Source organism: Mya arenaria, chromosome 10, assembly GCF_026914265.1.
Source record: "Mya arenaria isolate MELC-2E11 chromosome 10, ASM2691426v1".
In the NCBI taxonomy this organism is placed as follows: domain Eukaryota; kingdom Metazoa; phylum Mollusca; class Bivalvia; order Myida; family Myidae; genus Mya; species Mya arenaria.
The window spans coordinates 60,117,328-60,141,849 of record NC_069131.1 but is presented as its reverse complement, the minus strand read 5'-3'; the positions used below and the strand labels follow the sequence as shown (position 1 = coordinate 60,141,849).

Here is a 24,522-nt window from a genome sequence, read left to right as displayed (position 1 = left end):
CCGCTTAATACAGGTTGACTGTAGAGAGAGCAGTATTTACAATTAAATAACAATTGCAATCATCCGTTTATATATGCACATGGAAGGGACATAACAACGCCAGTAATATACATAGTCTCAGTTTGTATTATAACTTCCAACACGACTGCAAACACGAGTAAACCAAAAATAACCCTTTCTTTCGGAAAAGTACGAATCGTACTATATGTGCTACCTATTGAAAATGTGTTTACCATGTCCTCACAGAACCACAAAACGGGAAGGACAAATTCTACAAAAAGGAAGAACTATTTGTAATGCAGTAGGGCAATATTTAAAGTTGTCCAATTTTGTAATGAAGAAAATATAGTCCTACTTTCTGTTCAAATAAAACATTATTTTGATTGTAAACGGTATTTTCAGGATCGTCATAGGAGAGATATAACCTGAAATTAACCAAGACGGTTGTAAATTTATAATTAGTTTACACTGACATTAAATACCTATATCAATACGGCAGTGTGGCTTTTAATTATGGTTATTTTAACGATTTCTTTGTTTGCTAGGCGATTTAGAACACATTTCGAGTAGCTGTTTGAACCCACTTCCATATGACAAAGAAAACAATCTATTTCAGAACAGTTTATAAATCGCAGACGTTTGTACCGAAAAAATGAAGAAAAACAGCAACCAAAAACGTCATTCAGGTTTAATTCTTTGAAGGTAATTTGTTTTCTTTGCTCATTAATACCTTATATCTTGAAAATAATGGATTGACTGTTTGAAGATTCCTTAAACGAACATTCATTCGTTTCTTAAATTTGCATTACATTAATTGAGAAAAGCACCCATTGCTTTATATTCAAATGTCTTCAAGACGAGCTGTTATTTTGTCAACTATATAAAATTGCAGGTTACCTACGAATTTACTGAAATAATTCCTAAATCATGGTCCATGTCTACTAACTGCCCGACCGGTTTTCGGAATTCTATAGCCAGCATTTCTTTATTGAAAAATCTGGCTAAATAAGCTATGCAATATACACAAAACAGCACAGAATCGACGTATTAGCTTTAAAAAACAACAAAACACAGTTCACATGTCTTAAATGAAGCACACGTTCGCGTGTTATCAATAAAACCGCTCGCTTAAGCAATGTGTGTATACCACGTATTAAATTACGCCATATATGCTACAACGGAAGGCAACATTTTGCTTAAAATAAAGACTTAAATCAAAGATAACTCTTCTTTTACTAAACCATTTTTAATGAAGTAAAGGGCAGTCTATACTGCTTAAAGAGCCCCGCCTTAGTTTTATAAACAAAGTTTGATAAGGTGATTAGTATCACCAAACACTTCGACAAACCTGCTTCCAAAATAATGTTTTACAATGCTCCGTCAGACGGTTGTTTTGTAAAAAGGTTTGTCGAAGTGTTTCAAGAAACTAATCTAAACTCGAAATCAAAGAGATTGCGCCATGTTTCATTTAAAATGGTGAAGAAAAAGTGAAGTTATCTTTGTTTAAAGTCTTCATTTAAAGCAAATGATGCCCTCCTATGTAGCATTTATGAGGCAATTTATCACCTGATGTACACACACTGTGAAGGCTAATAAGGTGATCCCGCAGAGATGGAATATGGTACGTCGAATAAACCGTGTATAGCGGTATCTTGGTGGTTATTTACCTTCCCTTTATAATTCTGTCACAGTCACATGCAGGGTTTGCTTATTTATCACACTGTTCTTATTTCCCGTACCTTCATTACACAGGATAGCTTTATTCCGAGAACAGCAACATCTAGTTCTCCACCGTAACTGCGTAACTGCAATAAGAAAAATTCATAAAAATGCAATGTGAAATTACATGTAAAAAGCGACGCTTTGTTTATACAGTTGACGTTTAGAAACATACATATACAAGTTTAAATGTCGATAATGTCAAATATTTGATTATTTGCGTCCCAAAAGCCGCGGTAAGCGACTTATCCCTATACAGCGGCTTATGGCATGTTGTTTACCTTTTTGCCATAACAAAAAAAAATGACAAAAAATACACAATAACTGTAGATGCAGTTTTTGCTTACTTAATTCAAGTCCCGCATCTTCAGGACACATTGTAATGGCCACTTTCTTGCCGAGATTAGCAACATATTTGCTTCCGGCGGAGCCTCAGGCCTGAAGATCTACGATTTGGACAATTCAAAGCGTACGAAACAACAAAAAATCGACACATTTGTATATTAAAATATCATGTATATAGATGAATTAACCCGTTTGTTTATACATTCTGAAGCACACATTCGCTTATTGGCAATAAAAAGACCATATGAATTGTACACGGAAAGTCGTTTTGGCGGTTTGCAGCGGAGTCTACCTTATTGTAGTAATTGCTTACATTGTAAACATTGTTCATGCCCGGCATTTTTTGCGCAGGGAAATAGATACGTTAATACCAATCGGTCCTAACAGAGAAGGGTTGTCTACCTTATCGATATCATTTTTCGAATTTGCTTGCAGTATTATTTACCTTTATCCCGCGGGAAGTACCAACCGAAACACCGGGCCTGCGAAACTGCAATAACAATCGTAATGTACAAACTATAATAAAGCTGTTAAATGCGGCGCTTTTTTATAAACAGGAATAAACTAGTGGTACTAGTTTATGAAACGTGCATTTTATAAATAATAAGCATTATATGCATTCAAGTTATTCCATGCAAAAGCAGGTATGTGTCCATATATTTTGTTTGATTACTTAAAAATTATAAGATTTATTGGACAAGGAGTGAAGACATGATTTGATTCCCTCGTATAATATCATTTTTGTACCCAATACAAATATCAACATCTCTTACTGATATTGCATTATATGCTGGTTTTTCTTGAGTGTGTATGGTGATTTATACTCGCACTCTGGCAAGGCCCTGTTCGGAGAGTGCTCCGATACGATTGATAGTAGTTTTGATTTTTGTGGAGCATAATGCACAGGCAGAATGTAACCCTGGTTAGAGCTACCCTGATTCTTTGAATAGCACTGTCACACGGGATTTATCGTCCCTCCCGGAAGACGATAAGTATTTTATAGTGTTGCGTCGGGTAGTGAACCTGTGACCTCTGGATTGACAGTTAAGGATGCTGGGGTAGTGCTACTAATCTGATTTGTAACCCCAGTGTATTTGGATCTAATTTGCTTAAGCATACAACCTATATTTTTAGCCAATGAAATTGCAGATAGGCATGAATTAAGTACTAGACTTAATCATTCTCGGGGAGGGCCATTTTCTAAATGTCATAATTTTTGGCCCAACCCAGTTGTTTAATAATATTGTTTGTCGAAATTATTCGTATCATGTGTGTATATACTACTCAAAATTTGATAAGGATCACTTGATTAGTTATTTGTAAAAACTTAACCAAATAAGCATGCTTATTTAATTTCAAAGCATTAGTTTTATCCCTTCGTAGGCCTCTGGAATGTTCGATGATTTTGATTGTATTGCTACCAGCGTGTGCACGGGCGGCACGGAAAACTGCATACTCACGAAATAAGGCGTTTTGGCATACATGTAACAACTTAAACATGTGGTCATTTCCTGTTTTTCGCTTCGTGTATTCGATTTTTACTCGGACCATCTACCACACTGTGTTCAAAATGCCAAACAGAAGACGATTAACTCCTGATGAAATGCATGTTGGCATTGGAATGCTGGAGGCAGGGTTGTCTCAGAGGACTTTGGCAGAACACCTGAATGTGTCACAAAGTGTAGTTTGCAGGATGTGGAATCGTTATTAAACGAATGGAAATGCTCCACATCGACATGGTGGTGGTCGTACAAAGGCTACATCTGATGTTCAGGATCGTTACATTGCGGTTTTAGTCAAACGTAACCGCTTTAGTAACGCCACTTTGCTACGGTATGACTTCCAGAACGCCACGAACGTAAGAGTTTCAACGCAAACTATCAGAAATCGTTTGCATAGTGCTGGCTTGATGGCACGACGACCGGCAATTCGCATCCCATTGACCCGATAGGAGAGTTTGGACTGGGCACGTAAACACGTTGGATGGACGTTAAACGAATGGACCACAGTGCTTTCTTACAGACGAGTCAAAGTTTTGTATTGACTTAACAGATTGACGTTCCAGAGTGTGGAGGGGGCGTAATGAACGTTTTGCCCCAGTTTGTGTCGCCGGAAATGACCGTTATGGCAAGGGCTCAGTCATGGTATGGGCCGGAATCAGCATGCACGGGAAACAGTCTTACACGTAATTGAAAACGGTACGTTGACGGCTGTTCGTTATTGTAACGAGATCCTGGACGTTTTTATTCGACCGTATGCTGGTGCAATCGGTCCTGATTTTATTTTCATGAATGATAATGCGCGCCAACACAGAGCAAACATCACAAACCAATTTCTGGAAAATGCTACCATCGACATGAACCCGATCGAGCATGCCTGTGACATCCTTCAGAAAGCTGTTTCTGCTCGTCCGGTCCAGCCAACAACGCTTCCTCAGCTCAGAACAGCGCTTCAGGAGGAATGGGCCAGACTCCCTCAGAAACAGCCCCGGAGGCTTATCAGCAACATGCGGAGGCGATGTCAAGCTGTTATTGACGCTCGTGGACATCACACACGCTACTAACATTGGTATAAGAAAAGTTCAAAGATATTCTGTTGACTTTCCAAATTTGTTGAGAACCTGATATATGCCTGCTTTTGACCCCTATCATGTTTAGGAGTCCGTAACGATTGAACGGAATTGGTTTGGTACTGATATCTTATGACATTTGAAACCTGAAACAATGCCATTTGATAACATTTAGTGTTGATATATCGTTTTCTTGAAATACGTATGTACTTTATATTAAAAAATACATGATCCCTATCAAAGTTTGAGTAGTATATTATTTACAATAAAATACGCTTAATCTGGACTTCATCATTAAGAATTACAACTTTCGCGGGTGTTGAAAGTCAGCCTACTGCCCCACGTCCAATAGCGTTGACAATATACCAGCCAATGAGGTTGTATTCTAAGTCAGTTTGATGACCTGAAGGTTATTATGTTAATGATTAAGAAAAGACCTCTAACTATAACTAATTGCAAAGGTTAAAATATGTTGATTGCACTGTAATGCCATATTATCCTTTGTTCATGAGTTTTCGGAAAAAAAGCTCCGTCACAACCTTTAATGTGTGAAGTAGTGTTAAATAATAAAATGTTTTTTAGCAATATGTTGAAATAATTATGACGTTTAAAGATAACTCTCGTATATTTACGTATTTGTCATGATTATAATTGTCTCCTTTGCTTACAACGTTTCAAACTTAAACAGGAAGTAATTGATAGAAGTAAACAAGTTACCAGTGTTTTCCAGTCTGTCTATTGGGATCCGTTTGAACTGTTTTACAGGGACAAGACCGTTTTCTTTTCGGGAACGGAGCTGTTTGTAATAACACTCTCATTCGGAACACCTCGGTCATTTTCAATAGAAAACATCATTGGATGTATACCAGTACATTTGTAGTAGTTCGTAAAGTTTTGAATAATTGTAAAAATTTATTGTAGAGATTTAGTGAGAATTTTTTATTTTATTTTTAAGTATAAATTGATTGCCACCGAAGAGAATAATTGCATAAAACTTTGAAATTCCCAAGAGTAAAGTCACTAAGTTTTACTGCTAAATATCAAATTGCTACGCGATCTACTTGCAGCGTATTAAATGAAAAAAAATCTAACATTGTTATTCGTTCATATACGTTCGAGGTAATTTAATGTAAAAGACCGAGGTGGTCCGAAGCATACCATGAGAATTTTGAATGTAAGGGTGAGATGTCATTTTTATGAAACTTATTGAATGTGAAATTAAGACATCTTTACTAAATTTAAATAACCCATGTGTATGTGCGCGTGTGTTTAAAAGACCCAAGTACCGTTGGTGTGTAATCATTGTTGCCATTAATGTGTGGCTTCCGTTACCATACATGAGTGGCTTCTGGTGTCGTGGTCCGGCGGCCGCCGGTACCCCATCTGTCGTTGATAAGTGGCCCCAAATGCTGTGGCTTCCAATGCCGTTTACGTGCGGCCTTACGGTGCCATTAATTTGCGTCCGCCGATGCCGTGGATATGTGGTCTCTAGCAACGTGTAGGAGTATACCACGATGCCGCTGATGAGTTGCCCCTAGTGTCGTTAATATGTGCTCACGGTGCCGATGATGTGTTAAACTGGTAACGTTGATGTGTTGTCCCCGGTGCCGATTATGTGCGGCCCCTAGTACCGATGATGTTTGGCCCCAAGTGCCGTTGATGTGCGCCCCCTGGTGCCGGTGATGTGTTTTCCCCCGTGAAAATGATTTGTGGCCCCTAGTACCGAAAATGTGTAGAACATAGTGCCGTTGATTTGCGCTCCTGGTACCGATGATGTGTGGCCACTTGTGTCGATGATGTGTAGCCCCCAGTGATGATGATGAGTTGCTCCCAGTGCCGTTGATGTGTTGCTCCCAGTGCCGTTGATGTGTTGCCTACTAGTGCCGTTGATGGGCGACCTTCAGTGCTATTGATGTGCACTCCCTGACGCAACTGTTGCTTCCGGTGTTGTTGATGTGTTGCTCCTGGTGCCGATGATATGTGGCCCCTTATGCCGTAGAATGTAGCCCACCCCCCTCATGCCATGGATGTGCACCCCTGGTGCCGGTGATGTGTTGTCCCCGGTGCTGATGATATGTGGACCCTTATGCCGTAGAATGTAGCCCCCCCCCCATGCCATGGATGTGCACCCCTGGTGCAGATGATGTGTTGTCCCCGGTGCTGATGATATGTGGACCCTTATGCCGTAGAATGTAGCCCCCTCCCCCTCATGCCATGGATGTGCACCCCTGGTGCCGGTGATGTGTTGTCCCCGGTGCTGATGATATGTGGACCCTTATGCCGTAGAATGTAGCCCCCCCCTTCGTGCCATGGATGTGCACCCGTGGTGCCGGTGATGTGTCCCCCCCCCCGGTGCTGATGATATGTGGCCCCTTTTGCCGTTGAATGTAGCCCCCCCCCCGACCTTGTGCCATGGATGTGTGGCTTCTTATGCCGTTGATGTGTTGTACCCGTGCCGTTGATGTGCGTCCTCGAATGCGGTTGATAAGTGGCTTACGGTGTAATTAATGTGCGACCCCAGTTCCGTTAATGTGTGGCTCCCGGTGCCGATGATGTATTACTCCCGTTGCCGTTGATGTGTTATTTCCAGTGCCGTTGATGAGTGGACCTTGATGTTGTTGCCTTGCAGTGTCTGGTGCCATAAATGTGGGGCTCCCAGTGTCGTGGAAGTGTTGTCTCCGTTGCCGTTTATGTGTGGACTCCGGTGGCCTTGATTAGTTGCCTGCCCTGCCGTTGATGTGCGGCCTCCGGTTTCGTTGATATGTTAATGTTGTCGTTAATGTGCGGAGCCCCGTGTCGATGATGGGCTGCATCTCCCGGCCCATTTAATGTGCGGACATTGGTGCTGTACATGTGTGACCCTATTGTCGCTGATGAGCGGCTTCCATTGTCGTTGATGACTAAGCTTGTGCGGCCTCTGGTTCCGCTATGTGTGATTCCGATGTCGTTGACTGTCAGGCTACGATGCCATTAATGTGCGGCCCTTGGTGCCCTGGATATGTTGCCCACGTTGCCGTTGATGTTTGGTCGTACGATGCAATTGATAAGAGGTTCCGGTGCCGTTGATATGCAACCCCAGTATGAGACACAAAACCTTGCAAAACTGAAAAAAACGACATTTTATTCCTTCTCATTATTTATTTCACATGTATTGCTTCAAGGGTATGAAGAATAGTCTATTAAAAAATTAGTTTTAATTACTGTTTAACAGAATTTTAGCGTTGATATTGTAATACATTTCCGCTGGATGGATATTTGAATGGCATTTATAAGTTTGAGGTCTGAGATTCCAGGAATGTGTACAAATATGTGGTACAACTTTTCTTTGAGTCGATTATAAAGTTTGCGAAATAATGACAACCGGATAACGGCCTTGACGGCGGCCCTGCAGCGCAGATAAGTAGCACTTCGAATTGGCCGTATAAAGAAGGAGTGTCTACCTTCCACATTTTCAAATATTAGTTGCTTACTTGTTATCATGTTCTGTATCTTCGATTCGGTGTTCATTGGATACTTTTATGCTAGTAGCAGCACCATCTTTGCTTCCGCTGGAGCGACGAGCATGCGTATATGCAATAAGAACAATGCTAAAACCAAAAACAGTACAGGGAACAGAACAAAAGCAACACATTTACATGTTTCTATTTAAATGTTGTAACACAAAACACAAAAACCTATACAATATACATAGCTTCCTTTCACTACTATATTTATTCAAACAAATCCAATAAGATTAAGGTCCAGTTGAACTTAAACCCTAAAGTTGTTTACTGACATCATTTTGGTAACATCTGATTTACAACATCTGTTTATACTCCTTACTGATACTAGCCATATCATAGACGTATCATGTGATCGAAGTATTCAATATTTGTTCTTAGAGGCATGATAATGTTTACGACCATTGAAACAATCTTTATCAAACCATGGTCCTTTATTTTTACGTTTCTTTTCCGAGGTATCATGCTTCACTGAAACAAAGAGATTATAACTATCAGCAGCAGTAATTATATCAGAAACTTTACCACTGATGTGATGTTTTATAGCAAGTCACTTGAATAGGATTTATCTAAATACATACTATCAAGTTGTTGTTTTAAATCCACAAAAGCATTTTTATCAAAACCCTTCAAAAATGTATTCCCTGCAGAATTGGAAGTTTAGTGAAATTATAACTCTCTTTGTTACATGTATCAGAAGCCACACAATTAACATCATAATTAATATTATAACATCAACAATATCATTCGCATAAAACTTGTATCTTAAAGCGACTGTACACCATATTGGCACCAAAAATAATAATTTGATAAAATGTTTTACTCTTTGATATCATAATTGTAAAAAAACATACCAAAATGTAAAAAAATCGAGTCGGAGACCGGCTTCGAACCGGTGTCGCCAAAATTGCAGTCCAGTGCTGTATTCACTGTGCTACGAAGGCTTACTCTACACAGTTGGAATATTTAAGCTATAAACATAACATGGGGTTATCACGTGATAACATCGACTAACCAATCACGCATAAGGAATGAATTATACTAGGTAGACATACCTAGTAATGTTTTTAATGGAAAAATACGAAAAAACTGCGAAAAAAAAATAATTGTAAACTATGTGGTACTTTAGTTAGTAAATTCCAATGCATTGTACACATCGATACCAAGTTTGTGTCAGTTTTCGACAATTTTCTTTTTTTTCGCTGTTTTATCATACGGAGTACAGCCCCTTAAAAGCTCAGTGACCATTAATTTCTATATCAATTATCTTACTTTCTATCTTGTCTTGTCTTATCTTGTCCTTTACTTATGACAACGAAGCCATACACAATTCTCATGGCTTATTTCTAACAAGGAAATACAATCAAAATTGTCATCTTTTATGAATACACCGACACTTCTAGATCTTCTAACACAGACATCTCTATTCACTTCTTTAATTTAAAGGTAAATCCATCAATATAAGGTTGATCAACTTGATCTAATTTTGTTCCAGCAAGACAGATTATATCATACTGGTGTACAAAATATGAGAAATCTGGAAAGTACATAAGCAACTTACATTTCTAAATGAAATATCAAGAAATAGCTTTTTATTGTTGACACAACAATTATGATCATTAACATCAAGATCTACAGTATGTCTAGAAGTATGTGAACATGTGATCTGTCACCTAAAGTACAGCTTTCAACGTCAATAAAATGTGTATTAACACTTTGGGAATGATCAACAATTATTTAATCTGAAAATGTGTCATTATAAAATGGTTGAGCATTTTCAATATTTGCATGCAATATTAGGACCAGGGTTATCCATGCAGTGTGGTTATGCGCGATCAGTCGAAGTCAGAAACGGATAACTATGACATATTATTTCTAACAAAGTCTCCAAGTACAAAACGGGGGTCCAATGTTCTTGATGAACATCAAACGAAAACATGACAGTCACTAAACATATTATCCGAGATAAATGTTAGGAATATGCCTACTTGTAATACCGGTCTAGAATTGCTGAAATAACGAGCGTCCAGTATTTACCGTACTAAGGACTGTCATAGACGTGTCATAGCACCAAATTGCTTTGAAGGAAAGAACCAATTGTGGTATCAAAAAATATCTTTGCAAATCAGACAGTTATTTAATATGCCAGCGCAAAATACCATAGATAAGATGTGTTTAGCTTTATTTGTGGTTGATCATGCATGTGTAAACAGACAAAGTGGACTGATTATGATGATTCAAAAATCAATATCACTGTGTAACGATCAAGCGTGGTCTTTGGGTGTATCTGGATCGCATTTATATATCAATTTCGTCAAGTTTCTGTACGTAATGCTTGCAACCTATAATAAAAATATTATTCAGATTTTCCAAAAAAAACATTACTCTCTTTTTGCCTTTATTTGGATATACATTTATAAACGTAATCGTTTCGATCAGAAATGGCCTCCTTTCGAGGGATATTTAAACACATTGCGACCGTTCTGTTAAAGAATCTTATCCGTAAATTACGAAATCTTCAATCTTTATTGGCATCATAGACGATAACAATTAGATTCTTTCACTTATACCGCGGTCAACACACAGCTCGCAATACTCTAGGTATTTGCACATACCCAATATGAGCTTTCTGGAGTTTCTAGCTACCAGTTTCGTTTGCCAGACTATATTGCAATGTTTTATGTGACAGGTTACCTGAACCGAAACAGCAGAGGTCTTTGAATATGTCAGTTTACTGGAGCTCTTTTGCCTCGCAGATTGTAATGCTGTGTTCCATGATTCGCAGCAAGACGGTCATGCATCCTATATTATCCCTTAAAGGACGACAAAGCGTGTGCTGATATAACGTCAATGGCGGACGTACGGACCGATTGAGCTAACCAAACCTCGCGATCGATTGGACGACTTTATTACTTGAATAGGTAAAAACGGAAAGTGTATTACGCCTTATATCGTAGGGATGGCATATTTAATGTTACAATAATCTTAATTTTACTGAAAAACTCCCTGACATGTTAGCTTACAAATGCATAATTTCGCGTCGGAAACGAGATACAAACTATTTTGTTTAATCTTTAAAATGGTTTATTTGTTTATGTTGAAGCAACGACGGAGTTCGGAACGTCTCTAATATTTTCCATCAAATACAACCATAGCAAATATATGAACGTTTTACAGTGTCAGAAATTTCAACACTTTACTACGCTGCAAGCAGGTCGCATAGTAATATCAATTCAGCAGTTTAATTAATGTTTTTACTTTTAGGTATCTTACTAAATCCATGCAATGACACACTTCACTGGCAAACACTTTAAACTAATTATACAACATACACGTTAAAAGCTACCATTAATTAACCGGTTAGATAATTACACCTGCGTAAATTTCAATGGCAAACATTTTCAAAGTCAAAGAAAAATAAAAGTACGATTGCAATGAATGCGAAAGAGATCATCGGAATGTATCAATGCATAAATGCAATATCACAAACTCTGTAGCAATTTAACAAGAGAGAACGGCTTAATCACCGTCTATAATCCTTTAACTGCTAACTATATCGGCCGTAGGTGCCTTCAAGCCCAAATATTCCAAAATTCTTAAGTCAAATCTCAATCTCAGACTCAACTTATTTAACCACAAACCACATAGCATCAAAAATTATTTAAAATCGTATTATTTTAATTTACACCGTTTAAAGGCGTATTTTCTAAGCGAATATTGCTATCAAAAACTTGTTCTACAGCATAGATTGTTATTGAAGACAACTTAACAATTACTCAAGTATGTTTTTCTGTAGAGTAATTTTTTTTTAAAACATTGACGAATATTTTTGTATCAATGTATTATATCAGGATATCTGTTTTAACAAATGGTAAGAACACACACGAGTTCGATTTATGATTTTATGTAGTAAAATGAGTTCTGACTGAGATTGAGATTTGAGTAAAAATAAAAGTATTTTGAGAAAGTGGGGCCGGCTCGCTATCAAGAATTTAAACAGAATAATTAAGGGGCAGCAGCTGAGCCAATATCCACCAACTTTTATGTATAAAGTTTGGGACTCATAACTTAAGTACAAAATGATATTATACAATTATCTACCTATAACATGTGAAATATTTTGTCATATGAATGACTGAGCCAATAACCGATTCAAAAATGATTTTACGGTTATTATGAACGGCTTAATTCGCAGTAAATGAGTATATAAATGATCAACTGTTTCACAACTACAAATAGACAAGTCAGTATGGCGTTATGAATATTTTCCCGCGTTAATATGACGTCATTTGATTAACTGTTGATTTTTATGGTGTTTTATTCTGTCTACAAAAATGCATTTCGTTGAATCGTGGACGGTTTAGTTAAAGATCATGCTATAATATTGGAGTGTTGCAGTATACAAGTAAGCAGAGATGTGATAACTAAATGACACTGTAAACTTACAATGGTAGTAATAGTTTGCATCCAAAGCAGTTTTTAAATGAAACCAATTCATATCTATAACGCACACATGCAGTCTTATACTTTAATATCATTACATGTTTAAACTTAACCAGCAACAGCTTTGTGTTACAGTTCGGCTATATTCAAATGCATACCCATTAAGGAAAAATTTTTTTTTTCAAATGCTTCTCTATATAAGCTTTAAATTAAAAAAAAATGGATTAAACATAACAACAAAACACTCATATATCTTTATTTCACAACATACGCATTCAAATAAGATTCAAATGGAAAATAAATATTCACGAAACATATCCAGTATATGATCACAGAAAATATTGACGTCCATACTTTTTAGAAAGACAAAATATAACTAGGATAACTCAAATCACTCAAAATTGTGGACTTCAAAAACTGTCAAAAGTCTAACCAAAACTTGAACGAGGATAATGTTTGACCGTCAAACCAGATCTTGAATAGTCAAAATGAGTAACAGAACTAAATTCAAATATGAGCCGCGTCGCGCGATTTTGGACCTTCGGACATATTTTTGCTATTACAATGTTTTAAGGTATTTGAATGCCATGTAATTTCAGAAAAATATTCTGAAAATTTCATGTTGATATCACTTAAATTGCGTAAGTTACGTGTTTACAAGTGAGATCATGTATTGCGCATTTTGAATACTAAAGACGTCATTCAAATGACGTCGTAATAAAAGTGCATTATTCAAATGACGTGCAAAATTATTGTATCAATATTACAACTAGCTTATAATTTAAATTATTTTCTTATCACAGAATCTTTAAGGAACATAAATAAAAATAAAAATAATGAATCATTTTTGTATTTTTAATACATTTGGCCGTTTTAAACACAGACTATCAATCCAGTCAAAATATGTCGGGAAGAAATCCATGGTTGCTATGGAAACATGAGTATACCAATGGTCATAAATTATCGAGAAAATGATGCACCAATGACAAACCTTAAAAAGAAAGAAGTCAGGAAGAAATTGATTTACATAGAAAAAATCATTATTTTGGGCATTTTTATGAATGATTATTTCATATGTAATAATTATGTCCGAAGGCCCAAAATCGCGCGACGCGGCTCATATAGTCGTGTAAATGCTATAGACGTTAACCCAAACATATAAGGGAGAGTATTCCATTTTTGATTTATATCCAGCCCAGCCAAACGGTTTAATTGTGCAAATCGTAATTAGTCAATATTCAAACAATGGTGAGCAAATTATTAAGCCGTTTAAACAAATCAAATAGACTCATGCATTACACTTATTCGAACATTTGTTATTAGTGTTTGTCTTTGTCATTTTAAGTACAACACAATATACTTAACTATAACAAAGTATGATAATAAACTAAAAAAGGGATATTAAATTAAGGGTACCAATGTTAACTAACCATGTTTTTTAACGAACGCTATGTGAATATAGTGTTCTTACGCTCGTGTATTGCAGTAGTACGTCCATCAATACTGTTCCAAAACCCATAGTCGAAAACAATAATAACAAAACACAACAATGAAATTCATAATAAATGTTATAGATGCACTATTACTCCGAAATAAGATTTACCACATTTAATATTATTGTTTTAATATTCCAAAAAGGATGAATAAATGTCGAAAACAATGGTTCTTATGAAGGATACTGAGTTTAATTTGAAAGAAATGAGGTTAATCAAGGTATTTCTACCATATGAGACGATAGTAGATCACAGTAAATCTTTTAGCATTCACCAATCATTTAATATATTTGCGCATTCTGCTAGTAAAAACACGGTTACAATCTTGTTATCAGTAATTAATATTTTACATAAATGCATTATTTAGTAAGTAGTTAGAAGCTAATCAGTCAAAATTGATGTTTGTTATACATGTGTATGTATTGATTCTGAATAAGAGTGTCACTTTAATGAGTATTTGAAGAATGATGGAGTTGAAACAATCTAAAAAATATTATGATATAAAAAGACAACATAGCTATTTAAAAATGGTAATACAGTTTAGCGTTTGATAATGTAGCATTCTCTTTGTTTCTGTAAAGAATCTATCATAAATACATTACATTGTTTGAATAATACCTTAATACAAGCTTCTTGATTCTACTATTGTTTTCTTTTTACTTTTCCGCGGTAATTCGTATATACATTCATATTCTTATAATAGCAATGCTGTGAATACCGGCATTCATCGTAGATATTGCTCATTTTTAAAATACTTTTTCTATTTCTTCATCATGTCAAATGAAATATAGAGCTGTTACGAAGAGATTTGAAATGGATAATGATTGGTTTGAAGGTGATGGAGATTTGAAATGGGTAAATATTGGTTTGAAGGTGATGGAGGTTTGAAATGGGTAATGATTGGTTTGAAGATGATGGAGATTTGAAATGAGTAATGATTGGTTTGAAGGTGATGGAGGGTTAAAATGGGTAAAGATTGGTTTGAAGGTGATGGAGGTTTGAAATGGGTAAAGAATGGTTTGAAGGTGATAGTGGATTGAAATGGGTAAAGATTGGTTTGAAGGTGATGGAGGTTTAAAATGGGTAATGATTTATGTGAAGGAGATGGAGGTTTGAAATGGGTAATGATTGGGTTGAAGGTGATGGAGGTTTGAAATGAGAAATGATTGGTTTGAAGGTGATGGAGGATTGAAATGGGTAATGATTTATGTGAAGTTGATGAAAGTTTGAAATAGGAAATGATTGGTTTGAAGGTGATGGAGGTTTGCAATGGGAAATGATTGGTTTGAAAGTGGTGGAGGATTGAAATGGGTAAAGATTGGTTTGAAAGTGATAATGGATTGAAATGGGCAATGATTGGTTTGAAGGTGAGAGAGGATTGAAATGGGTAATGATTGGTTTGAAGGTGATAATGGATTGAAATGGGTAATGATTGGTTTGAAGGTGAGAGAGGATTGAAATGGGTAATGATTGGTTTGAAGGTGATGGAAGATTGAAATGGTTAATGATTGGTTTGAAGGTGATAGTGGATTTAAATGGGTAAAGATTGGTTTGAAGGTGATAGTGGATTGAAATGGGTAAAGATTGGTTTGAAGGTGATAATGGATTGAAATGGGTAATGATTGGTTTGAAGGTGATGGAAGATTGAAATGGTTAATGATTGGTTTGAAGGTGATAGTGGATTTAAATGGGTAAAGATTGGTTTGAAGGTGATAGAGGATTGAAATGGTTAATGATTGGTATGAAGGTGATAGTGGATTTAAATGGGTAAAGATTGGTATGAAAGTGATAGTGGATTTAAATGGGTAAAGATTGGTTTGAAGGTGATAATGGATTGAAATGGGCAATGATTGGTTTGAAGGTGAGAGAGGATTGAAATGGTTAATGATTGGTTTGAAGGTGATGGAGGTTTGAAATGGTTAATGATTGGTTTGAAGGTGATAGTGGATTTAAATGGTTAAAGATTGGTTTGAAGGTGATAGAGGATTGAAATGGTTAATGATTGGTTTGAAGGTGATAGTGGATTTAAATGGTTAAAGATTGGTTTGATGGTGATAGTGGATTTAAATGGGTAAAGATTGGTTTGAAGGTGATAGGGGTTGGAAATGGGTAATGATTGGTTTGAAGGTGATAGAGGTTGGAAATGGGTAAAGATTGGTTTGAAGGTGATGGAGGTTTGAAATGGGTAATGATTGGTTTGAAGGTGATAGAGGTTGGAAATGGGTAATGATTGGTTTGAAGGTGATAGAGGTTGGAAATGGGTAATGATTGGTTTGAAGGTGATAGTAAATTGAAATGAATAAAGATTGGTTTAAAGGTGATAGTGGATTGAAATGGGTAATGATTGGTTTGAAGGTGATAGTGGATTGGAATGGGCAAAGACTGGTTTGAAGGTGATAGTGGATTAAAATGGGTAAAGATTGGTTTGAAGGTGTTTGAGGTTTGAAATTGGTAAAGATTGGTTTGAAGGTGATGGAGGTTTGAAATGGGTAAATATTGGTTTGAAGGTGATGGAGGTTTGAAATGGGTAAAGATTGGTTTGAAGGTGATGGAGGTTTGAAATGGGTAAAGATTGGTTTGAAGGTGATAGTGGATTGAAATGGGTAAAGAATGGCTTGAAGGTGAAAGGGGATTGAAATGGGTAAAGATTGGTTTGAAGGTGATTGAGGTCTGAAATTGGTAAAGATTGGTTTGAAGGTGATGGAGGATTGAAATGTGTAAAGATTGGTTTGAAGGTGATGGAGGTTTGAAATGGGTAAATATTGGTTTGAAGGTGATGGAGGTTTGAAATGGGTAAAGATTGGTTTGAAGGTGATGGAGGTTTGAAATGGGTAAAGATTGGTTTGAAGGTGATAGTGGATTGGAATGGGCAAAGACTGGTTTGAAGGTGATAGTGGATTGAAATGGGTAAAGATTGGCTTGAAGGTGTTTGAGGTTTGAAATTGGTAAAGATTGGTTTGAAGGTGATGGAGGTTTGAAATGGGTAAATATTGGTTTGAAGGTGATGGAGGTTTGAAATGGGTAAAGATTGGTTTGAAGGTGATTGTGGATTATAATGAGTAAATATTGGTTTGAAGGTGATGGTGGATTGAAATGGGTAAAGATTGGTTTGAAGGTGATGGAGTTTCGAAATGGGTACAGATTGGTTTGAAGGTGATGGAGGTTTGAAATGGTTAATGATTGGTTTGAAGGTGATGTTGGACTGAAATGGGTAAAGATTGGTTTGAAGGTGATGGAGGTTTGAAATGGGTAACGATTTGTGTTAATGGGTTAATGGATTGAGCTGGGAAATGATTGGTTTGAAGATGATAGTGGATTTTATTGGGTAAGTATTGGTGTGAAGGTGATGGTGGAAGGAAATAAGTAATGATATTTGAAGGTGAAAGAAGATCGGCAATGACTCCATTTAGCAAAAATGTACCACAAGACAATTTCAAAACCCATACGTATTAGGTTTTGTGGCATTGCTAGACCACACGTTATGACATTGTATTCAAACAGTGTGTCTTACTTTTTAAATTTATTATCAAAAAATGCTTTCGGGACTGAGATGGAATACTTTAAATGCCATTTGACTTAAAATGAGATAGTGCCTTAAACATACATAAAAAGCAGAGCATTCGGACGCTTTTAGACAACGACTAATAAAATTACAAATAATTTTTTTTTTTATAACAAACAAGCTAGTCCATGTAGTATCAGTGGTTTGAATGTTATTTGCAATTACCCATATATACTTATTATCTCTTGTTACTCAAAGTTAAATTTTAAAAAGTCATATACCTTACACAACCAGTGTACGATCTAGTGTCCACCGTCATACAGAAATTCCAACATGTAGCTAGAGTGTCATGTGGCTCAAAAGGTTGGAATTATAAGGTTAGACTCTTCTTTCATATGCCATGGTAGAGAGACAAACGCAGATGATAAAAACTAATGGAGATATTGCGCAATGACAGGATGTACTTACAAGTGCCATATAATCATCAACGCATATTTTTATGGTACTGTAATTTCCATCAGTGTTGTCATTATGGGCATATTGAATGATCGTTTCCTGTAACGGGTGTTGTTCTACATTAATTTCAACATAAGGACATTCCTTTAGAACACTCTTAGATACAAAGAATGGTTTATAGGGCGTATAGTAGCCATCTTGATAGTACAACCGTGTCATGCCACTTACGTTAACCGACTGTAAAGAGGTTATATCAGAAATGTTGGTATTTACAATAGACAATGTAAAATTACTTGAGGTGACCAGTTGCTTGAAGTATTTTGAATCATTCAAAACATCATATACAGAACATTTCTGACTTGTTATCAAGCTCAATACAAACATAATGGTTTTTGGGTGTGCATGATGCTCGAAAATTTCGAAACGTTCCAAGTTACACGGTTTTTCAATTATGTTTTCGTGCACAAGATCATCATAATGGAAATGACTCCTAACAAATCGAGCTAGAAGCAATCCAAATTGATTCAAATCTAGAATTTTGACATTGGTAGTAGCGGAAAAGGCAAGCGTCATTCCGATATAAGGCATTGCGTTCAGAAAAGCACGACACACGCCATGGTCTGGTAGGTGGAATGTAGGACAGTACAGGTGAATGCACGATTTCTGTAAAATAAATTTTGAAAAACGATACAAGCTGTTGTTGACATATCCATAGTTTAGAAAATATGCAAAAATAAAACAAACTGAAGGTTTACGCCTTCAGTTCTAATTTTAAGTTGTTTGCCTTTGTAAATAAAACGTTTATAAAATTATGAAGAGATGCACATAATGCTTTGGAGAAAAACCTGTTTTGTTTGTCTAAAATATCTTGGGTCATTCCTCTGCTAAAATCGAGTTTGCATAGTCAAATTAGGAAATAATCTTAAGATTTCTTTACATTAGATAGATATTATATGACGTGAACAGACAGCGAGCTGTATTAAGGAATCGACAAAAGTTAGGAAATGGCTTCAGATTATTATGAATATCAGCACATTCAAGAGGAAACATTTTTGGCTTTGAACACTTAACATTTGTACTGTTACCTGTAAAGGATCAAATATTTCTCCTCTAAGACACTTCGGTTTAATTCTCCTTTGGACTCTGGTGTTTAAGATCATTGTGAGTTGTACATGTTCATTTCTTATCGCCTCAGTTCTGTCCATGCACATGTTTGGATCATATCTTGTGTTTTCAAAACAGAACATACAGTAAGGGTTGTTGTAGATTATCGTGTCAGGAAACACGTCCATGTAAATGTAAGGAGATTCTTTGGATGAGTCGCACTTTTCCATGTGTGTTTCAATTATTGCTGTATTGAAATCATTACTCGCATCGCAAGTTTTCGTCGTTGTTTGTGTACCTAAACATTCATATTCTAGAACTTTTGCATACAGGCTGGTTGGAGGAGTCGAATGCAGACCGCAATATTTTAAAACCTTCATCTGGAAATGGTCGTTGCTAGCTATCGTGTCCATTACAGAGGTATGTAAAGCGATGATGTTCAGTGTCCAATCAACAACATGTTTAACCCCATTGCACTGAGCACATTTTCTGTTTACGTAAATACGGCCGTCGGTTTTTCTTGACACCGGTATATAATCATCCAGCTCCTGCATTTCTAAACAAGAAACATGTCCTTGGTAATCGTCGGGGCAACTGGTTATTATAACAAAACCTTCTGGCAAATTGTTCACAGACATATTTCTTGGATGATTGTAAAGTTCATCTTGCGTGTAACATTTATGGATTTGTGCTTGGGTGTTATTCTTTGATTCGAAATCGTGACAACACTTTCCAAATAATTCACAATCTTTAGTGCAAAGACAATTTTCGCAGCAAGGTCGCGACTTTCCATCAGGTGTCCAATTCTGTTTTGAAAAGAGTTATAATGTTAACTTACCATTTAAGGTTATATAAAACAGAAACACAAACACGTATTCAGACTCTTAATCTATCAATATGCGCGTTATCATGGAACCACTTTGCATTTAATATACAGGTTTTGCTAAGGATCAGCTATTGTTTGGCTTTAAAATGTATATGGAGTTTGCTTTATAAATAGTAAAATAGCATTAGAACCGTTAATGGCAATAATATGCCTTTTGAATGTCCTTAGTATTCATTTGCATATAATGGTGTTGATATGGTTTGTGAATTAATATATTATGCGAAGGGTCATTTATAAACAAAATCACAGTTTAATATTATAAGTACATTTAAAAATTCAAATTGCTCTGACTACATAATTGTTTGTATCCAAAACAACCGCTTTGGAAAACATGCAATTATCAAAGAACCTTCATTCAAAAGTCATATATGCGAAAATATTAAACCTCACATAAATTTGTCCCTTCTTTATATATATAATCTCGATCGGTCCGTATATCACTGTATTTTAATGAAAATCCAATTTTATGACGTCAAACAAACAACTGCTTTTTAACTTGTCCAGAGAATGTTGTGTTTGCGTGCAGGAATAACTAAATGTTAATCCCGACCAAATCCTCAGTAGCTTACATATTATTATATGTAAAATAACAAATGAACGGTTATTCAACGTTTTAACTTTGTTTGTAAAGTTCATTATAATTGGAGTGATATGTTGTTGCTTCATGTATAAATTAAATAAAATTTTCCAAGCCGTGCAGAATTTCTGTCTATAAATACTTTGACAGAAAATCATAATACTTTTAAAGATGCCCCTTACCCCCAAATAAGACATACCATGATTAATACACATGTTTTAATGTACCAAAAAGGATGGATAAATGTCGACAAAAATGGTTCTAATGAAGGATACTGAGCTTAATTTGAAATAAAGGTGCATAAAGCACGATTTATCTACCCTATGAGACATAAGTAGATCACAGTAAATCTTTTAGCATTTACCAACCATTTAATATTGTTTGCGCTTTCTGCTATTAAAACAAGGTTACAATCATGTTATCAGTAATTAATATATTCCATATATGCATTATTTAGTATGTAGTTAAAGGTTTATCACACAAAAGTTGTGTTTGTTATACATGTGTATGTATTGATTTTGAATAAGAGTGTCATTTTAATTGTTACAAAATGTTTTCATATAAAAATTTGAATCCAATTAGAAACGTATTTTTCGTAGATTGTAAAACTATCCGTAAAGTATTACTCAACGTTTGGAATAATAATATTGTCACCTTACATTACATTGAATTAAACCGTACACAACGCCGTTAGACTTTCAATTGTAAAATACACTCAAGATACACATAACTTTATTTCAAGTTGGAAATATAATAACAAAAAAACATTAATTCAAGCAGCGATTTTTAGACATGAGATGGAAGGTGTATTACATTTATAAAGATACATATTTGGATATATGTGATTAAACAGAACACTACATTTTACAATCCACGCAAAGAGCATATAATGTATGAAATACTAACCTTCAAAGGCCCTGACTTGCAGAAAGTGTTATATGGGCATACTTCAGTCATATTTAGCTTCGCTTCGGTCGTAAAGACGCTTGCAAACAGAATCAAATGCAACTGCATTGACGTCAGCATTTTGTTCTTTAAAAAACGCCTGAAATGTGTATAATAATGAGTTCGACAATATGTTTACAGTGAACTCACAAGTAGGTAATACATTTTTACATTAATCCAAATTAATTATAAGTATGCGTAAAAAACTTCTACTTGCCTTATTACGTAAATCCAAAACACTAAGGAATTTTTATTTTAGTTTTTTTGTCAAAGATATAAATAATAAAATGATCACGTAATTAAATGCAATTTTGTTCAAACTATACTCTTACGTTAGCAGAAATAATCTATCTTTATTATACCAGACAATTTATACCCTACGGAGTCGATGATCGTGATAAGTGATCGACTTACAAAACTTACAACCACAAAAGGTGAAGATAAGGTGTTACATACGTAATGATATTTGAGCATAAAATCGACCCCTTGTATAATATTCCCCTCTGCAAGAAATACAATACTGAAAATAATTTAGACCGTTTATATTTTGTTCTTAAGGCTATGTATTATACTGTAAGGTGCTATACGACTAAGATTTTTTGTTTTGTTTTCAGTTTTGTTTATTCTCACAATGTGACATGGTAAGTTTGATTACAGAAAACAATCCAGGTTACATACCACTGACAAATGAATCGCACAACAACACAATTTTATACATATAGACTCTCTTTAGAACATATTTACTGAACATTATTAAAATCAGAATAATCAGGACATAAAGTTTAACGCAGCGCTGCGATGAAGGTTAGTCGTCAGTTCCAGTTTTCGAAACCTTGCTACCTTAAATTCATCGATTCTCTTACCACATTTCTTCACTAGAGAGATAATAAAAAAAAATGCAAATAACATATTTAGTTGCTACACAAATGCAGCATTCCTTAAATCCTAAATTCTGGTAAGCCATTGATTATCTCAACCCAAAAGGCATAGTTTTAAAGGATTTATACACAAATAACATATCCAGATGCTATTCAGATGTAGCCTTCCTTTAATGTTAGGATCTGGTAAGTCATTGATTATCCCAACCAAAAAGGCACAGTGTTAAAGGATTTATTCACATATAACATATTCAGATGCTATTCAAATGTAGCCTTCCTTTAATTCTTCATTCTATTGAAACATTCATTATCTCATTCACATATTGGCATGGCTATTAAAGATGCACTATTACGCAAATATGAGATTTAACACATTTAAAACAATTGTTTTAATATACCAAAAAGGATGAATAAATATCGAAAACAATGATTCTTATGGAGTATACTGAGTTTGATTTGAAAGAAATGTGCAGAAAACACGGTATTGCTACCTTATGAGACCATAGTAGATCGCAGTAACACTTTTAGCATTCACCAATCATTTAATATTTTTTGCGTTTTCAGCTATTAGATACACGGTTATAATATTAATAGTAATTAACATTTTCCATAAGTGCATTATTTAGTAAGTATCACTCAAAATGTATGTTCGTTATACATCTGTATGCATTGATTTTGAATAAGAGTGTCACTTAAAGGAAATATACAAATAGCATTTCCTGATGATTAACAAGTGCAGGCGTCCTTCATACAAAGCTTCTTTTTAAACCTTCATTTGATTAGTCACACTGATGCACTGTAGAGGCTTTTTAGGAATTATATAAATAACATGTTAAGATGCTACACGCAGGCAGTCTTCATTTATAATCGAAATACACGTATTCAAGAAATACCATTGAACATGAACTCGTTTTTTTTTAAAAAACAACTTTTTTATCCATTTTAAGTACCTTTTAACAGGATTTAACTCAACTCAATATCTTTTTTCATAATTCATGCCAAACGTCGTTTGAAGGACCAAAACTTTTCTTTTTTAAAAATATCATTTTGTATTTAGTTTTACGATTCAATATTTAGCAAGCATGATTCGTGTATCCGTTGCAACGTGTGAACCTATAAATTAGAGTTGAGCGTTTTTACGAAAGAAGATTTTATCAATTTTCCAATCAAAAAGCATTTACATTTTTTTTTCAGAAATGTCTTTATAAAAATGAATATATTTTTGTGTCAAAATTGTCAGAACTACCTAATCAACAATATAATAAGGATTCGTGGTAATTGCTACAGTTTTAAAACAGATATTTGCATTTTTGTAACCAGGAAATGAATTTTATCAACTATTATTCATTATTTAATTAGATAACTATCTTATTTGAAAAGATATCATCCAGAACTCTTAAGACATTGTTGATAAGGTAGTCTAGGGCATTTTGACAACAATAAAAACATACTGTAGACAGACTTATCCGAGAAAATGTGAATGCTTTTTGATCCCAAAACTGATAATAATTTCTTTTTTAAAATTTGGTCTACTCCTTACTACCCCAATACATGTCACCAAGAATGTATGTTTTACTCAAAAAAGATACTTCCATAGAACTAAATAAAGCATGACCTTTGAAACGTTTTGATTTTTTACCTTCCCCACCCACTTTTTCACTGTGGAAGACCCCTAAGTAAGTTTAACAGTTTTAATAACTATAATGTGTGAACATTTTGTTATATAACTAAATAAAAGTGTTATTTAGATTGAAACTTTTAAGATGATTTGATTTAAGATTATCTATTAACGAACATATTTGGAGCCTTTGTAAAAGAATATAAACTTGGATTTTCTTTTTAATAGTTTTCTTACCTAAATCAAATTATAGTCGGCTCATCATCGGCGCAGTTAAAACCGGTTATATATTGTAATGTTTTACTGAAAATAAAGAATGTGCTAAAAAGAATATGACACTTGTCATAAAGTAATACACAATGTGATTCCACTTGTCTAGGAAATATGTAAGCTCGCCAAATCGGGTGTCATACAACAGCATGTCTAGAGAAGCGGTGTTTTTATCGTCACGTAATGGTTTCCTTTTCTTGTTCGCCGTGGTTAGTTT

General features: G+C 35.2%; 1 protein-coding gene across 1 annotated transcript in view; it reads left to right on the top strand.

The window, feature by feature from the left end:
• The first annotated feature begins 4,436 nt into the window (after positions 1-4,436).
• The window catches only part of LOC128204875 (uncharacterized), a 50,828-nt gene continuing 30,742 nt past the window's right edge, over positions 4,437-24,522 (top strand). The window contains exon 1 of the mRNA XM_052906278.1: positions 4,437-4,632. Coding sequence (XP_052762238.1) covers positions 4,437-4,632 — 196 coding nt within the window. The remainder of the gene's footprint in view (positions 4,633-24,522) is intronic.